Below are 19,344 nucleotides of genomic sequence, written 5' to 3' on the forward strand. Positions count from 1 at the left end.
TGCAATTTGCATTCCACGCCAGAAATAAGTATATATCTTTTACATGTATTTTCATATAATGAATAATTTCGCAATCAAAAAGCATTGATATTGATAGCTAAATTGCTGGTAAAGTGTAAAAGAAAAACTGATTTATATTATCTGTCAATAAGATACACTACGTTTTTGTACTCATAAAATAATATAGTGTATTATTTTATGAGCACAACAATGAAAACACAACAACTGAAATTCCTGTCAAATTAGTTGAATACAGCAACTACTTGCTGCAAAATGTCGTTTCCCAGCTAGTTTTTATCCATGGCGCAAGGTTAAAATTACATTATAATCATAATAATGGTATAAATTATTACCATACTAAAATTTTTCCAATCGATAACTCATCAAACGTACATTTTCTCGTTTAAAAGCTGCAGATTAGCATGCATTTTAATGATTGGCGAACACTTTACGAACACAGTGACAAGACCGTATTATATTACGTCTAAAAAGCATACGTGTCTACATTTTGGTGAACGAACATGAATAGAAAAATAATATTTCGCACAATTATCTGTACTTGAAATTGTTGTCAAATAAATGAAAATAGGCCATAAACTTTGTCCTATTTTGACAATAAGTGAAAGCAAATTTAGAATCCCAAGATTTGTTTGTGATATCCTTTTCACTCATTCTAATTATTTCAATTTTTATTCCATATTAAATATTTTATATTTGCTTTATACAAAAATAAAAAAAACATTGCGACTGAATGATGACCGAAATTATGAGTAGATAAATTTTTTCTTGTGTTTAATTACAGTTGGGGATATTTTATTGAATAAAATGAAAACAAAAAAAAATAAAAAATAGAATGAATGTAAACATATGCAACAAAATTCTATGCAAAAACATTTATTTTATACAGCACAACAATAAGACAGTACAAACTATTTACAAATTTCATTTACATGTTGCAATACTAGACTAGTTCAGTAGAGAAAAAGTAATGCTTTTAATAGTTAAACAAGCAGCTATGTACAAATATTTCTAAGCATTAAAACATGTAAATCTTTACAAAAAAAAGAAAGAACTAATTTAGAATTAGTTACCTTTCATTTACAAATTATTAACATTTGTAATTATTCAAATTAATTTAATATTTCCCAAATAAAATAGCTTAAATTCAAGTTATACCTGGGGATTTTAAAATTTTATTGTTCAACAATATTAGATAAAAAATTTCATCCTTTCTATATTTTCTATGAAAAGAGCATATCTACATTATTCAATTAAATATTATTTTAATTTTTTGAAAGATATTATCCGATATTTTAAAGGGAAAGAATTAAGATTTTTTGAGTAATTTTAGTATGTAAAGGAACATTTTCTGAATCAAACGTTAATATTAGTAAGAAATATTTCTAAATTATTTCATATATAGATAGAATCGAATAGATTTATGAAAAATAACTTTTGAATTTTTTTATACTGTACACTTTAGCATTCAATTCATACACCCAAAGTGTGTTTTTAGTATACATTTACAAGTGAAAACTTAAGAATGTTAATTACAAAAATATTATTGTTTGTTTCATTAACATTTTAATAAAAGGGTATAACTTGAAACAGCAAAAAGGTTTTTTTTTCAAAAAAAAACTTTACAAATATCAAAATTTAATAAAAGATTTTTTTGAATTATTGAAACGCGATTATTAAATATTATTTGCTATTCGTTTTAAAAAATGTTTGGCTGTAGGAACTTTAATTGCCTCCGAATTCAGAACTTGTTACGTCAAAAAATAAAAACTGTAGAACGATCATTTTAATCTAATTAAAATGCATTTTAAAAATTTCAACCTTTTTGTAAATTTTTTTTTGTTTAAAAATATATTGGGATATTTTGATCATTCAGGCTTCTCATTTTATGAGAATAGCAAAATAAGCTCTATAAACATGCATCATTCTTAGTTTTTCCTACTGGAACTTTTGGGATGAGGTATGGCCGAGTATCTTGGGGAACTGCCATAGGAATGAAGGTTATAATATTCGGAAATGCCACCATGCTTTGGTATAATAGGTTTAAATCCTTGTTCACTGTAGCCGTGGGACAAACTTTTGCTGCCACCCTTGATGTTTGCAGAATATGAAGGAGATCCGTAACTGTCACTGTGTCCACCATGAGCCCTCTGTAAAATGACAGCAAAAGATTTAGGTCTTCTGTAAGATGAACTTTGCTTGGAATGTCCATAGCCGTCTTGTAGTCCAGCACTTTTGTACCCACTGCCATGACTCTTACTGGAGACACTCTTTTTGCTCGCACTTCGAGAAAAGTCAACCACACTACCGTATGGGTTGATTATTGGAGTAAAGGATCCATAACTTACGGCTGGAAATCCTTTGCCTTGCTATAAAAAATAATTCAGAAGATGAAAGGCAAAGAAGTTTGTAACTATCAGCTGCAAAAACATTTACTTGAAAAGCTTTATTATTAAAGAAAAAGTTAACCATGTCATGATAGCTTAAGTAATATCATGCAAACTCTGAAGATTCTTCTGTAATTCAATTTTCAGAAATAATAGTGATTATTTCTGAAAGTAACTGATTTGCGAGCATATAAAATTTTGAGAATATCAGACAATTTTCAGAAATGTTTAGTTATGAAAATTCATTTAGTCAAATTTATTTATCAGAAAACACAGAAATTTTTAAAGATGCTTCCAAAGAAATAAAGAATAAATTAAGTAATTTGCAATTGATGCAATTCTATGATCTTTTTACATGCATATCTTGTATAATGTGGCTAACGTAAACTGAATTTTTATCGGAGACTTATTCCTACAACAGATCAGCTAAAACTTTGCCACCAAGAAAAAGAAATACTGATAAAATTTTTGAAGAATTTGAATTCTTTTTTAAAGCTTTATAAACTTGACACTATTTTTTTATTGCATTAAAGTGGGATCAAAAATTTCTTAGAGGATTTTTAAGTCACCTTTCAAAATAATAAATAACAGCACAGATAAATTAATATAAATTAAATGAATTCAAGAAAAAAAATTTAGTTAATATTTCATATTTTTACATATTTTGATTTTATTTAGCTTGTTTCTTATTTATAAGGATGGGACACTGTAATTGACTATTGACTTGCCTTCTGAGGGGCTAGAATTTTGAAATTTTGTACAATTGAGTATTTTTGATGAAGATATAATATTTTAAAAGCAGGGTTCTTTACTAATCGATTCATGCCAGATGCGACACTTAGCAGCTAATTCTAGAAAAGGGATTTCAAAGCTGTATAATATTGATTAGAATAATTTCTAAATTAAAGATTTATAAATAAATAATAATTGAAATTTTAAAAAATCCACTTTTTTAACACTAATAAAAAAAGTTTTAAAAATTAATTGAATTTATCATCTTTTCTGAACTTGAAGTTTCTTCAATTGTTTAGAAAGATTGGTAATATAAAATAAACTGAAAATAATTTTGCTCCAAATAAAACAATGATAAATTAGATATATTTCTATTTGTAGTGCTTTGCATTAGATAATTATAATATTAGCTATAAGCTACTGGCTGTGATTACATATGCACATAGATTCATCAGCATCAAAATTTTTTCCGGTAATTAATGAAATATTACCTGAGAATACTTTTCTCCCGAAGATGCAACATAAGGAGAAACAACTTCAGCTCCGTAACTCTTCTGGTTTTCGTAGCCATGCCCCTGGCTGTATCCTTTTCCTTTCACTGGCCCACTGTTGTGTCGCTTTCCATAACCTGCTGAAGATGATTTAACAACTGTGATACCATCATAGGATCCCTTAGAGGATGGATGCCCTGAAGAATAACTGTGTACATCAATTGATGGCCCTTCCTTGCCGTATGACGCACCCTTTAAATAAAAAAAACAATATTAGTCTAAATGTTTTAATTCTTAATTGCTAAACTAACTAATATTTTATGAAATAGCAAAAAATGAATTCCAATATAAAACCGGCAGTAAATTAAAAATTGAAATAGAAATCTGTCTTTATTAACAACCTCCATAAAATAAATACGTTTCTGAGAAGTTCTTTCGGTTTTATTTATTTAGTAAATCAAAATATTATTAATCTCTTCGTCGTTCGTAACGAGTCTAGAGCGTTCAAGTGAAACTTCTGCAGGGCGGCCGTTCAAGCGTTCTTATACATTTTAAAACTTAAAAACATTTGTGGTAAGTTTTTTTTTTTTTTTTTTTTTTTTTTTTTTTTCTAATACGCCGAAAAACTAAGGAAAAACAGAAACTTTCGCGGACAGGAGAGGACGGCGAAAGGGATATTTAGGGACACAAAGCTTCATAAATTCTCTCTCTCTCGAGCTAGATGTCGCTGTTGTTTGCTTCAGTGACCTTTCAGTGGATAATCAATTTCAAACCAGCCTTTGGAAATGAAGATATGGATATAAGAACTTACACGATTGTCTTTGATCATAAAGGAATAAAAAAAATCGGGAATTATTAGAAGTTGACAGGTCTGGAATTTTCAGATATGATATCATCATATGAACAATGAAAATAACTGATGAAAGAAGAGCAAAAAAAAAAAAAATCTTCGATATTGACCTTAAACGGTTGATTTACTCTATTGTATCAATTATTTTGAGAACCATATCTTAAAAGAGTAAGCGCATCATAAAATAAAACCAGAGTTGTTCTTAAAAACTATTTTAAACTGCAAGTCACGGGGTTATTCCTTTAGCCTGGAAAATTATCAGTAACATCTGTGACGTATATATGAAATGATGTATCCACATGCAACATTGCAGATGAAAAAAATGAAAATATGAAAGATTCCAACCGCTAAATTATAAAGTCGATGCCTCGCTAATGACACAGATTATTTTACTTTTGAAATTCAGCAGAAATTGGGTACATAAATTAAAATCTCTGAACATTTTGGTTTGAAATTCTAATAATAACTGCTCATTGTAATTTTTCCCATTTGATTTCAGTAGAAATAAGATTTTCCAACAAAACTTGACTAGAAAAGTTGCAGGAAGTTCGATTAAAAAAAATGTTTTTGGTCCAGTTGATAAATAAATAAATTTTTAAAAGAATACATATTCGGTGAATTGTAAAATATTAGGAGTACAATGTATGTGTACTCTGACCTATTAGAATCATTATTAAATAATTTTGTATAATTAATGTCTTATTAATAATATATTTTAATATCAATTTTAAATTTAACTGGTTATGTTGCATTCCACTTGACAGATACTATAAATTAATAATTCTTAAGGTTATATTTGTAAGAAATTTATTATTTCCTTTTCATCTTTAATGATAACTAAACGCTTTTATTTCCAAATAAGAAAATCACTAAATCATAATTTTTTTAAAAAAATTTTCCAACATTTATGAAATTCCTATTAAAAAAATAATAGTTTTCATTATGTTACTGAAAAGAAATTAAACTAAGACTTAAACTATATATTCTAGTTATAAAATATTTTCATTTTACATTTGCGTGCTTTTTTTAAAGAATTTTAAAGTTTTACTTACTTTGTGTGGAATTGCAGCTTCATAGGAAGTTTCGCCGCCTTTACCATAAGATTTCTGATGACCGTATTCTTGAGCGTTGATGTATTTAGCGTTACCATTGATTCCATAATCACTGACATGAGCTGAAGAAGACTTTCCGCCTTCGTAGATCAGAGGTTCTTTATGATATTGAGCAACGGGGGCATGTCCGTAGGAACTCTCCTTTAAGTATGAAGAATGAGAATGACATTAGCCAAAATTCATCGAAACGTAATATAAGTCACGTTTATGTTGTATCGGTTTAATGTTTACTCTTATCAGCATGTATAAATGTTATGCAATATTATAAAGTATTAATAATAATTTCAGACTTTCTAAAAAAACAATTTATTTCCCTTTTCACATTTGTTTAAAAAGGTTGTATTTTTTGTAGTAAAATTCAAGAATCTGGAATTCTGGCTAAACGAAAAAAGTTATTTGATAAAATTTTTAAAAGCAGACAATTTTTTTAGAAAACTCAGGAGTAATAAAATAGTTGATAATTTTAAAATGTTATAAAGAAAATATAAAGACATAATGAAGTACGAATTAGTTTTGCAATATATTTTGTTATATTTTCTTCAAGTTTAATTTCCGCAATTTTCACATTTGAGTGAGTATTCAATATATCCTTAAGGACTGTTAATGGAATACCTATTTAATTAACTTACAAAAAATTAATTCTAGTTAATCTTTTTAATTGTTATTTTTAGTCAGATTTTATAAAATGTTGTTGAGCTTTAAAGAAAACTTAAAATTTTACAACTTTAAATTACTTTAGATTATTTTTATGAGATCTGAAAAAACCATAGTTGATTTACCTGAAATAAAGAAATGAAAGTTTCCTAACTTCTTCCATTTATATCGAAGAAGAAAAGTACTTTTTGTTAGAATGTGTAGAATCCTTTTGTTAAATATGACTGATAGAACCATAGATAGCATGAAGTTTTAGAACTTCGTATTTATTTTAGCCTTATCTACTGACTTAATAATTAGCAACATAAAAAAAATAAGTAATAAAGATCAATTATCAACTTAAAATATAATTTTCACAACATTTAAAGAATTTTTCAACTGGAATGATATGCCTATCGTTTACGGTTTAGAAAGTAACAAATGAGCCACGATTAGAGTGAACATACTATATATTTGTGGACGCAGTTGTTTTTCAAAGCATTGCAGGAAAAATTTTGTACTATATTTGTCTGAAAATAATTGTTTTATTATAAATTACTCCAATTGCCATATTCAACATTATACACATTAGTTTTCAACAATGAAAAGTATAAGAATTGGTCGTGACATTTATTCTGACGCTTTTAATACAAAATCCATAAAATGATGGTTGTTGCCAGAATGTATGACTGCATTCAATAAATGTTTTATTTCTTTCCGTCTTTGGAATTTTTTTTTTTTTTCTTTTTTTTTTTTTTTTTTTTTTTTGTCTTTGAAATTTTTTTGCAGGGTATTTTTTTTTTCGCTTTTGAAATGTTTTTCGTCTTTGAAATGTTTTTTTTCTGCCTTTGAAATATTTTTTCCGAGGTTTTTTTGTCTTTGTAATGTTCTTAGCAGTTTTTTAATCTTTGGAATGTTTTCATATACAAATCCAAGATTTTTTTTAATCTCTTAAGGTATGAGTAAAAACACAAATATTTCTAATTTAATTTAAATAAATCACTAAAGTTTTTATATCAAAGGAGAAAAAATACTTTTCAAAATCGTTATTTGAATTAAATGGAAACCTAATGGGTATTTAAGAGCTACATGCTAATAAATAATATTAAAAAATGCTATTTATGATAATATTTATAACACACTTCCTATTTTGTACACATCAGTAAATACCCTATTTTATGCATCTTGCATTAGATTTGCCCTTACTTCCTGGATGACATTTCATCTGATTATGCATCTTCACATGCTCAGGAAAATGGCAAATCTTTCATAGGGTCTCTCACAGAGCCCAATTTAAACAATCTTTCGATAGATGAGTCATTCGAATCTGAATGTTAGTAAATCAAATCTTTTAATTTAATCCAAATTTTGCAAAAATACCCTATTGGGTACCGTGTTTTAAGAAAATACACAAAAACGAGTTAATGGGTTTAGTTTAATTCAGAAAAGAAATGTGATTCTAAAACATTTAAGAAAATCTAATTTAACTTTTATAAAATATTTTGTAAAAACTCTTCTTCATGCTCATACTGAAACTATTCAGTACTCACTTTTTCATACTGAGGTTCATAGCTGTGTCCACCATGGTTGTAGTTTTCTTTTTCATCGTAATGTGATTTTGAATCCCCTCCATAAGAGAAAACTTCTGATTTTGCATGACCTCCGTGAGGAATTATAGTAGATTTGGGATGTCCTCCGTATGCTGATTTAGAGTTTCCATCATAGGCAGATTTACCGGAACTAGTGCCATAGGCGGCTGCACCGGTTTTGAAATAAGATGAGTAACTATATTTTCCATCATTTTCAGAAATTGGTCTAAAAAAGTAAAACAAAGAAATTATTAATTATATTTAAGAGATCTTTCTCCACAATTCTTTCTACTCTTATGTCATGTATTTTAATGATACAATTCAGTATAAAGAAAATGAATTTTATATATTTCAAAACATTACAGACACATAAAGAAACATAACTAGAAAAAGGAGTTTCAAAAAAGATAGAAAAATAAAAATATATGACGAGAGCATAAATTATAAGGAATCCAGGTAATTGTCGAGAATCATTTCATTTGCTTTATTAATTATTTATTATGTCATTTTTTTAAAATGTCCAACTTCTTTTAGAAATTATCTTTTTACTTATTCGTTTTTTTTGTGTGTGGGGGGGGGGTGGTGCTATTATAATAAATATAACTATGCATATAATTCAACATTTAACGTTGACTTTCACTGCGTTGCAATGTACTTACTACTAACATCAACAAATACTGTCTAATCTCAGATAAAGAACCCCCCCCCCCGCGTTTTTGCGTATGCTCCAGGAGGGGTTGATTTTACCAAAAGAGCTGTAAGTAAGATGGAGAAGATACCTGCATTTCATTTACCAATACTATAAACTCCAATTGTCAACAAAAGAAGATGGCACAGCAACCAAGTATAGTACCAAAATTAAATTAAACATATTAAGAATAAATACATGTTTCGAGTTAAATGATACATGAAAAAATAAGAAATAAATGCATCTAATGGAATGAAAGTTATATCTCAATAAAGATCTGAATGCTCATCTTATTTATTGTGCATCACCCTTTTATGGAGTAAAATCGTCCATAAGTGATTGTCTCTGGGTCCTAAAATAAGCAGTTCAAAATAACACAGTGGAATACAATGGCACAGGTACCTGCCACATGTCACGTCGTCATGAAACGATTATATTGTCAAATTTTATACAAGCCATATTTAGAATGCAATGAAACTTACTTTTGTACATAATCTTGAGCAATACTCTTGTAATCAAGTCCGCCATAACCACCTGTTGTTTCGATTTTGATTTTGTCATCAGCTTTTCCAGGTACTACAGGGAGCAAAAGATAACCATGTCTTTCTCCATGCTTCTTTCCGTATTCATGGCCATCTTTCGAATGACCGATTTGCTTTATGAAAACGGCCACCTTTTCTTGCTTGATTTCAGAATGGGGAATTCCAACGGATGATCCCGATTCGGAATGGTATCCTGCTTCATGCTGATATACAGACCCTTTAGGAGATTGGTGCAGATATTCTGGTTCATTATGGCCCCCTGCAACGTAACCGGATTCTTTTGGAATCACAGGGAAGTGACTGACCTTTCCACCTGATGAGTAATCATGTCCTCCAGAACTGTAGTCATTAGATTTTGATTCATGATTGCTAAGAAAATTATAAGTAAATTTATACTTGATAACAAACATGAAAATTTTTTGAACAAAATTATTCAATAGGAAACCAATACACACATTTTTGTAATCACTGTTTTGGGAAAACATTACAAAAAGAATTCTAATGCTACATTGTTCCAAAAATATTATTTCAATGCAAATAATCTGTTGTGCAATGAATTGGAGTTGGTTCAATTTTGAAGCACTGAATAGATATAACTTACAGTATTGGGTTCTAAATTCATAGAATGTTAGTTTCGTAAATAGTTCCAAACTTTGCATCGCTGCATCCATTTCATTTTAGATTTAATTTGTTTTAAACTTTTTAACAATTTCAATTCGAAATGGTAGAGTATTTTTCAACCAAAGACTAAAGCCATGGAAAGAATTGTTTGAACTTTTCTTTCATCGTTTCATCATTTCTTATATGTTTAAATATTCAAGTAAAACGGAAATAATAGTTGTAAAAATCCATGCTAAAGGATGTAGTTTTACCAAAGTGAACTAAGAACTAACCCAAAAAATTAATATTTTAAGATTTTGCTGCTTTTTCAAAACATTTCAGAAAAATGTATGCTACATTTTTTAATATTAACCATTATATTTTAATCAGGATGCTGTGCAAAAGGCTCGAACTTTTTCAGAATGCTACCATCACTTGAAACAATTTTCAATGAGAAATTCACAAAAAGGTGATTGGTGCTCAATCTCATGACTCTTCCTCTTTGAGAATAATTAGACACATAAATCCTTTTATCAAAAAAAGAGATATCTAAGATATGATTTCTCTTAAATAATCTAAGAATTTTTTTAACTATTTTTTGAATTTCGTGAGATAGAAGCTACCAAAATGTAATAATGTATTGAAAAACATGAAAGAAATTATTGAAAATCCCCAAGCATAAGCAAAATTTTCATATTTGTCTCTCACATTGGGTTCAGACATTTGTCTCAAATTATATTCAAACCTCTATTATTTAAATTATATAGGGCATAAAAATATCTCAAAAGACTAAAATAACTTGAATAATTTAAAGTAATATATTTTAATTTTAACAAACAAAGATTTGGTTAAACAAAGCATTTATCATGCAGAAAAATTGCCATTATTTTTAATTCATATTTCAAGTTAATTCAAGTTTTCAAAACAGTATCGAATGTAACAAGCTTTAACTAGTAACCTATGGATTTTACACCCCCAAAAATCTACTTTCCGCCCATCATATCAAATTACATCGTCTTAACAGAACAAAAGGTAATGATAAAATTGTGAAAATGATGTCAATGTCTTAAATTATTAACTTTCCCTGGAAATAAGAGTAAAGAAAATTATTGTGTTAAAATATTCCCTCGAATATTTTAACACAACTTGTTTGAAGATAATTGCTTCCATTTTTATTTTTTCAAAAAATGCTACATGCTCACTATTTATTATTACATTTAGATTTGCCTTCAAAATATTAGATGTCAAGATAATGCTGATATTTTTAAGATTAACTCATTAAACTACAAACTACTTTTAGGGAAATGACCAATCAGATCGTTGTAGAATTACGTTTTCTTTCTTTTCTTCCATCATCTCTCTCTAAAAACATTCGAGCTTGTTCTTTTCATTGCCTTTTCTTTTCCATATTAAAATCCTTCTAAAACCCCATTTAAGGTAGTTATATCATAGAAATGTAAAAACAAATGAAATTGTAACAATATAAAATTTAAATTACCTGTATCCTTTGGATCCTCCTTTACCATAAGCACCTTCATCGTGACTCTTTCCATGATAACCATTATCTTCAGAACCATAGCCTACTGATCCGCCATAATCTTTAACGTCATAGTGATCACCAGATACGTATTGTTTCTTTGGTACTTCATAAGAATATTTTAAATAAGGCGCTTTGGTATCATCGACGGACTTGTGGTTGCTGTATGATTTTCCGTGCTTACCATAATCTTCCTTTCCATATGAATCAGCTTGGATCTTTACCTGTTGGTACGGAGTTCCTTTTCCGCTTGAATGGCCATAGGCATCTAAATGTTCTTGTTGGTATGGAGTTCCTTTTCCGCTTGAATGTCCATAGTCATCTAAATGTTCTTGTTGGTATGGAGTTCCTTTTCCGCTTGAATGGCCATAGTCATCTAAATGTTCTTGTTGATATTGAGAGCCTTTTCCACTTGAATGGCCATAGTCATCCAAATGTTCTTGTTGGTATGGAGTTCCTTTTCCGCTTGAATGTCCATAGTCATCTAAATGCTCTTTTCCATAAGAATCATCTTGGATCTTTGCATGTTGGTATGAAATTCCCTTTCCACTGGAATGACCATAGTCGTCCACATGTTCTTTTCCATAAGAATCATCTTGACTCTTTCCATGTGGATACGGAGTTCCTTTGTCAATTGAATGGCCATAGTCATCAAATTTTTTTCCGTAAGAATCTCCTTGAATTTTTACCTGTGAGTAGGCAATTCCTTTGCCATCTGAATGACCATAGTCATCCTTTCCGTAGGAGTCAGCTTGGACTTTTACTTGCTGGTATGGAGTTCCTTTTCCACTTGAATGGCCATAATCATCGAGGTGTTCTTTTCCATACGAGTCATCATGAATTTTCACCTGTTGATATCCAATTCCTTTGCCAGATGAATGGCCATAATCATCAAGTTGTTGTTGCTCGTAATGGCGATGAGAATCTATGTACTCAGATTGTGGATAATGGGCCTGCTCTTGTTGAGCGTGATATATACTATCGATATTTCCTTTATATGGGCCAGCTATTCTTTTACCATATTCATATACTTGCTCTAAAATAAGAAAGTATATGTATAAAGAATTCTTATGGACTTTTCTTAAAATGTTATAAAATATTATGTTTAAATGTTTGTTAAAAAATTTCATAATCTTATTTCTATAAAATTGAGAAGTATTCCGTTAATCTTTAGAAATATTTTAATCTCTTAAAAACTCTATCTTGTAATGTTATAATAAAAAAAATTTTATTTACTTCATGCAAAAAATTAAAGACTTATGAAAACCACAAATATGATATTCTTCAATTAATTCAATATATTTTCGTTGCACTTATAACGGGAACTATGCGTGAAAATTAGTGAAATCATGTATGCATATCTGTTCTTGTATCTTTTGTTTCTTGATGCACCGCAATTTTGGTTAATTTTATGAACCTGCCGATTTATGTAATGAAGTCTATTAAATTCTATTAAAACTTTGCTAGATTTTCTGAATAGAAATTAAAGGCTTTCAAGTTGCCAAATTCTTGTGGATTAAACCTATATTACCTAAGTTCTTTTTCTCAAAATCACTTCAAGATTTTTTTTCTTATTTGTTTGTTTTGCACCAGAAATAAACTTTTTGTGGATTAAACTCAAACTTTTAGCAATTTCTATTTCCTGATTTATTTCTTTATTTTTTTCTTCCTGATTTATTTTTAAGTAATTCAATAAATTCTACGTCTCAATAAATTTTATTGAGTAGTTATAGCAATTTGATTTTTGTATTTGCTGGTCTTAATAAATGGATTTTCATTTTTTTTTTTTTTTCTTGATATAAAAGTTTCCAATCATGGATTTAAAGAACAGGTACAGAGATAAATGTTACCAATTTTCATTATTTTATAGTAGTTTCTCATATCTATTTTATCTCAAAAGGATGAAATCTTTAAAATAATTGTCCGTTCATATTAACTACATCCATTCTGAAATACAAAAAATTGGAATATTATCAGAAATTAATACCCTTTCTTTATCTCCAATCTAACCTGAAAAAATATTCAAAATAAAGTTGAGAGAAACATTACCTTCATGAGGATAGCTATGATAGATGCTTTCCTGAGGTAGATAGCTTTTGCCGCTCTCTGAGTACCCATGGCTTGCAGATTTTGTTCTAGTCTCTTGTCCTTCCAAATTGACTGAAGTCTCAACAAGAGAAGATTCTGCTTCTGGCAAGGAAGCTTCAGGTTTGGCGGTCGTTGTGGTCGTTGATGTTTCATTCGTTCCTGCCTTAGCAACCGCTATGATGCATGCACTCAGGTACAGAAGCACCAGGAGCTAAAACAAAAGTTTTCATATAAGATTTCGACTTATAATGGGGGATTTTGGAAGATTAATGGTAAAATCTCGGTATAGGAATTAAAAGTTTAATAGAACCATTTCGACAATTAAACACCTTCTGTTTTAATACAAATATAAAATCTACTTTAATTTAACGAGTTGTGAATCTTCTCTTTTATGGCCCACCCAACCACGCGAAAATTAGGAGGATTCCTTCTTTGTCTCGTCGTGTTTTGTAACTTTCTGTGATTTTAATTCACCTTTGAACAAGCGTAGTTCGCCTCGTAGTTCACCTTTGAACAAGCGTAGTTCGCCTCGTAGTTCACCTTTGAACAAGCGTAGCCTCACATATTCTTCTCGGTTGAAGTCTTCTAAATTTTTCATTACAAAGATTTAAAGGTAAACTAATTCAGCTTCAACTAATATACTTTGCATATAAACATACTTTATCTTCTCTAATAAATGGCTTAGTAAACATATTAAAAAAATAACATGTTAAAAATATATAATGGAATTGCATATTACACATAGTAAATGCATATAAAATATTTGCTTTAGAATAATTAGTATATGAGTAAAAGTAGTTAATCACATAATGTGGGATTAAATTAAACCTGCTCTTTGAAAGGGCATCTTAAAAACAACTACAGTTGGATTCCTAATAAATAGCTTAGAATACTTATAAAGTATAAGCCATGTTTAAAATATGTTATAATCGTTCAAAAGATTTGTTTGAGGATGATTGGTAAATATGTAGGTAGGCGAATTATTTTAACAAAGATGAATACTTACATCCTATTTAAAATTTAGTTTCTATCTTTACTATTTCTGTTTAAAGATTTCCTCAACCACAAAATGATATTTAGTAAGGAAATAATTTAAAAAAACTACTGTATTAATTTCATAGATGGCCAATAATTTACGATCAAGGAAAAAGCAAAGCACTTAAACTAAATATTTAGTTTTAAAATAATTCTTTTGGGCATATTCTTAATCAATATCCTCAAGCAATAAAGACAAGCGACTTTCTTTTTTTGTTCTCTCTTTCTCTCTCGGTCAGCCATCTTGCCAACATCTCAATGTTCCATCTCATTGGTTTTTTGTCCTGCTCGTCAATCGATCTTCACTTCATGGGTGAGTACGTCTGTCCATAACTCATTTTTCACGCACAGAGGTACAAAATAAATCGTATGAACCCAAAAAATGTTTGGATGAAAAGCAGCATTGTCCATTACCAAGTTCATTTAAAACAATTAGCATTCAAATGTTTGTAGAAAAAAAATTTTTTAAAGCAAATAGTAATGCTACATCAGGTTTAGGTCATAATGACATCAATTACAATTTTTAAAACTGCTTTATAAAGGTTTTGTCATATTCCTTTAATACATTTCGTCTCTTTTCATGAATTCTTTCGTTTTTGTGTAAAATAAATTATAATCAAAAAGATAAGCAAACAAACAAACCAAAAGAAATGTAAAATTACTACAGCTTAATTCCATTAACTTCTCAGCATCACTACATTGTCAAGTTGTGTAATAGTTGTCTTGATGTCATTATTATGGATTTGTTTATTTACCTGCTTAGAATGCATCAAACAAGCAGAAACTCGGTGGGAGTGGTCTCCACGAAACTTTCTCGCTTACTCTCTTGCAAAGATATTATCTGCCCTCCCCTCCGCATAAAAGGGCGCACCTTAGATAAGGCCGCGAATATCTTACATGAATGACATCAGCAAATAATAATTAAGAATCATCTCTTTAGAATACAATCTTTAGCAACTTTTTTTGATCGATTTTTTTATGGGATGTTGTAAATACAAAAGTACAAGAAAAACGAATGTGTATTTTAGACACTTTTTGGCAGAACCAAAATTTGACTCAGAACGGTAATTGAAATAACAAGATCACATACTGAATTTCATTCATTTATGAGTTGTGTTTACATGCATGCAAAAGTCTGGATCGACAGACGTTATCCATTATATTTGTTTAAAATTTCATACATATCATCCACAATTTTGATGATAAATTTATGCACCAAATTTCATCCATTTAGTTCTTTTAGTCTTGTAGTTATTGTGCTAATTTATATTCGGACAACTGGAAAAACAAACTCACATTGTAGAATTTCACTAAAAATCACGAGATTTACAAATTTGGAATAAACGCACCATATACCAAATTAAATCCACCAAACTCAAAGCGGTTCTGAGTTATTTAGTTCAGAGACAGTTATATTGCCAAAAATGTGTTTATCAAATTCAGATAAGTCCAAAACGCTGAGCCTTGTCAAGATCTCGAATTTTTTGAAGCTTACAATACTAACTTAACAATACTTTATAATTCGTATGTAAGAAAGTAAAATTCGTAGCATAAGAATTTTAAAGATGATAAACTGCCGGTAGAAGAATGCATTAAAAAGTCGAATTTTGGAAATATCAAGAATTTTTATATTTAGTATTCTTAATTTCTGAATTTTTTTCTTTATACCCGTTTGAATATTGTTCCCAAGTTAATTCTGAGGAAAATTATATTGATTTTTTTTTACGTAATACAGATTTTAATACTATTTTGCCTGTTTAAGCACTCTTTTCACAAATTTCATATTTTAGTAAAGACTTTTTACAAAAAAACCCCTCAAATTAAAATTTAGTGCAAATTTATTAATTAAATTTAATACAATAATTTCTTAATATTTTCTGCAATTTTTAAACTACAGAATAAGTTATATATTCTTTTAAAAATATTTTGCATTCGTTTTAGTTCTTCCCAAAACAAAAAAAAATTAAAACTTCATGTTATTTAATGCCAATATTTAAATTTTCGATAGAAATATGACCATTTTCTTAATTCAAGGACAAGGTAATGTATTTCTTAAGATATCAACAAAAATTTAAGCAAATCATTTCATAAACTTGTTAATAGAAATATTTTTGCTTTATATTCCTTAGCAAAAAAAAAAAAAAAAAAAAAAAAATCTCCAAAATTGCTTACATATTGGCTTTAACTGGTACATTTTTTTATCCATTGGTGTTTTTTCAATTCATTTTATGTAAAAATTCCAAAACAAGTATTTATAGCATTCTTCAAAAAATATATCTCGAACTTAATCACATGACTAAGCAACTTTAAATTTGCCGTAGAAAAAAATTGGTTAAATTAACACCGTTCTTGCTGCGATCGGTTTGGCTGCTGGAAATTATTTCTATCTTTCCAGCTAATCTGTATGAATTTTTGGCCGATGGATTTAGTGGATACAAATTAAAATAAGGATAAAATTATCTCGAGAATGAAAAAAAAAACCGATTTAGAACAAATGTTTTATTTTGAAACATAAATAAATGAAGTGATACTTAGCTGGCGCACCTTCTTTAAACTTCCATACCACACTGACGAGATGTGACCCGGTTCATTTATCATTCATTTATTTTTATATCAGATCTATGTTTGTGAAAGATTTTTTAAAAAATGATATTTGAAGAACGTATCCATAAGGCAAAATATAGCACCGACGCTATATCATAGAGAAAGTAATTTTTTTATCATGTTTGATAGCTTTTTTTAATTTTCTTTTTCAAATATTTTTTCTATTTAAAAATCGCGCATATTTTGATTAAATTAATAATTTAATATTATATGCAAAACATCATAATACGGCAATGTTTTAGTATTGAATTCGTCAGGTTTGATTGCATCATTCCAATGAATTACTCATTTTTCTTATGTATATACATAATATGCACCCTAGAATTTAAATTAAAATTGAAGACATTGCTTCTATAGTAAAACTGTGATTTATGAAGATATCGAAAAATTCTTGAGTTTTAAAATGACTTAAATGTTCCATAGAAATTTCTGTTTATTCCTTTCACAAAATATTTCTATATTATTCACGAAAGCTAAATCTAGGATCTTCATAAAAAAGTGTGCTCGCCTTTTTTTTTATTAATATATCGAAAATGTTATTTTCAAATGAGAAAAATAAACAAATTACAGTTTAATAGTAGAAATTCCATGGTTTTTCATAAATCTCATTCTATTACATAAAATATAGTATAAACAATCTTTAATATAAAGTGTGCAAGAAAAAAATTTAATCTTTGAAGATATTATCATCGTTTTAGTAATTTACGGTTCAATGTATAAAACTTATGACAAAATCATATTAAACTACGATAAAATAATATGGCTATATATTAGGTATCTGATTTAAAAGAATTTGTTATTTATTAATTTTAAATACATGATATTAATGTTGTTACAAAAAAATGCAATGTTACACCAAATAATTAGTGCTTTCACTAATAAAATCTAAATAAATAAAAATGGTAAATTTGAACAAATAATGAGATTTTAAAAAAATAATAGATCATTCAATAATAAAAATAAATCGTATTATTTCTAATTAAAAGAATTGAAAACATTAATCTTCCATAAGCATTTTTATTCAATTATTATAAACAAAGAAAATTTTAGTCCTCTGCTTTTAAAATAAAAATTCAAGCATATTGAAAAACTAACGAAATGGCGTTATTTCATATACAGATATGTATAAAAATTTTCATTTACACAAAAAATATTATTTAAAAAATAACTTCTTTTCTCTTGGTAAGAAAAATTGAGCGTATTTGCTTAGGAAGATTATTCTTTTCGATTCTTAGTAAAAAAAAATTATATATCATAACGTTAACAAATTCTTAAAACTTTTCTTTCTATAAAAAATAATTTTTTCTTCAAGTTTATTAGTTAATAAACTTTCTATTAGTAAACTTTAATATATCTCATTAAGTTTTTCAAAACTTCAAGTCTCTAAGCGCACGCAGACGTTTCGATTTCACTTGAAAGAATAGAGCTTACCTTGCAAGAATATCTCTCCGGTAATGACATAATCCTTTACGTTCGTTTGTATCAATTGAGGCTATTACTTCAACACACGGCTATTTAATATAGTTCATTGTCCGCCAAGCTTGGCAGGATATCGCCAATCTGGGACACTATTAGAATCACAGTTGGCTACCAATCGCCAGCGGGCAGATGATCTAAGGCAACAAAACATCTTTTCCTCTCGGAATTAAGTTCCATTCCATTCTATTTTCTTTTTTCGGTTTACTTTCTTTGCTCTATTTTTGAAAACATTTCATTCTATTTTCTTCTTCCTTTTTTATTTTTATTTTTCCCACCGTCGCATCTCTCTTGATTCGAGCAGGTGATTGTCGCCGTTAGGATGGATTACATGGGGTGAAAAATAATAGTCGATCAGCACTCTCACTTTTATCAAATTGTAGCATCGAAAGGAACATAATTAATAGTTCCTTTTCCCCTTTTCCATTATTCGTTCATCTGTTTCCCAGGAATTATTTTTTATACATTTTTTTTCTGTGGTTAAAGATAACCATCTCTCAGTTCCTCCTTTCGGACTTAAAGAAAAACTTTCTCCTATTTACAGATTAAGCATTTCAAACCGTTTTTTTATTCTATAAATGTTTTGTTGTTTTCTTTAGAGTTGATATAAAGCATAAACAACTGTTCATAAACTGATCGTAAAAGTTATTTATATGATATTATGGAAATACTAGCAAAATCTTGTAGGAAAATTGTGATATCTCATTTCTAATTAAAGCATTTAATTATTTTTTTTACCTGAAAGATAAGATTTTCTTCATAGTATTTTGATTCAAATATAGCTAAGAAGTTTTTATTAATTTTTATAAAAGTATTCTATTTCTCGCTTTACTTTCTTTTTTTTTATCAAAAGATAATGTTGTTTCTTTGAAACAGAGACTTTCACCTTTTTTGTATCAAACACTTAATTTTGTTTATCAGTTTCAATCATGGCTCTCTTCTATTGCTTTTGTAAAATTTTT

The 19,344-nt window shown here is 28.5% G+C and overlaps 1 protein-coding gene across 1 annotated transcript; it reads right to left on the bottom strand.

The window, feature by feature from the left end:
* Positions 1-878: 878 nt before the first annotated feature.
* On the bottom strand, positions 879-18,405 carry LOC129964275 (hornerin-like). Its single transcript, XM_056079027.1, has 8 exons — positions 18,338-18,405; positions 13,229-13,478; positions 11,141-12,215; positions 8,983-9,411; positions 7,774-8,038; positions 5,531-5,731; positions 3,629-3,880; positions 879-2,387 (listed from the first exon to the last, which is right to left on the bottom strand). Exons 1-8 carry the CDS (start codon positions 18,365-18,367, stop codon positions 1,947-1,949), a joined length of 2,943 nt encoding a protein of 980 aa, XP_055935002.1. The 5' UTR covers positions 18,368-18,405; the 3' UTR covers positions 879-1,946.
* Between the last annotated feature and the right edge of the window lie 939 nt (positions 18,406-19,344).

Source organism: Argiope bruennichi, chromosome 3 (assembly GCF_947563725.1).
Source record: "Argiope bruennichi chromosome 3, qqArgBrue1.1, whole genome shotgun sequence".
Taxonomy (NCBI): Eukaryota; Metazoa; Arthropoda; class Arachnida; order Araneae; family Araneidae; genus Argiope; species Argiope bruennichi.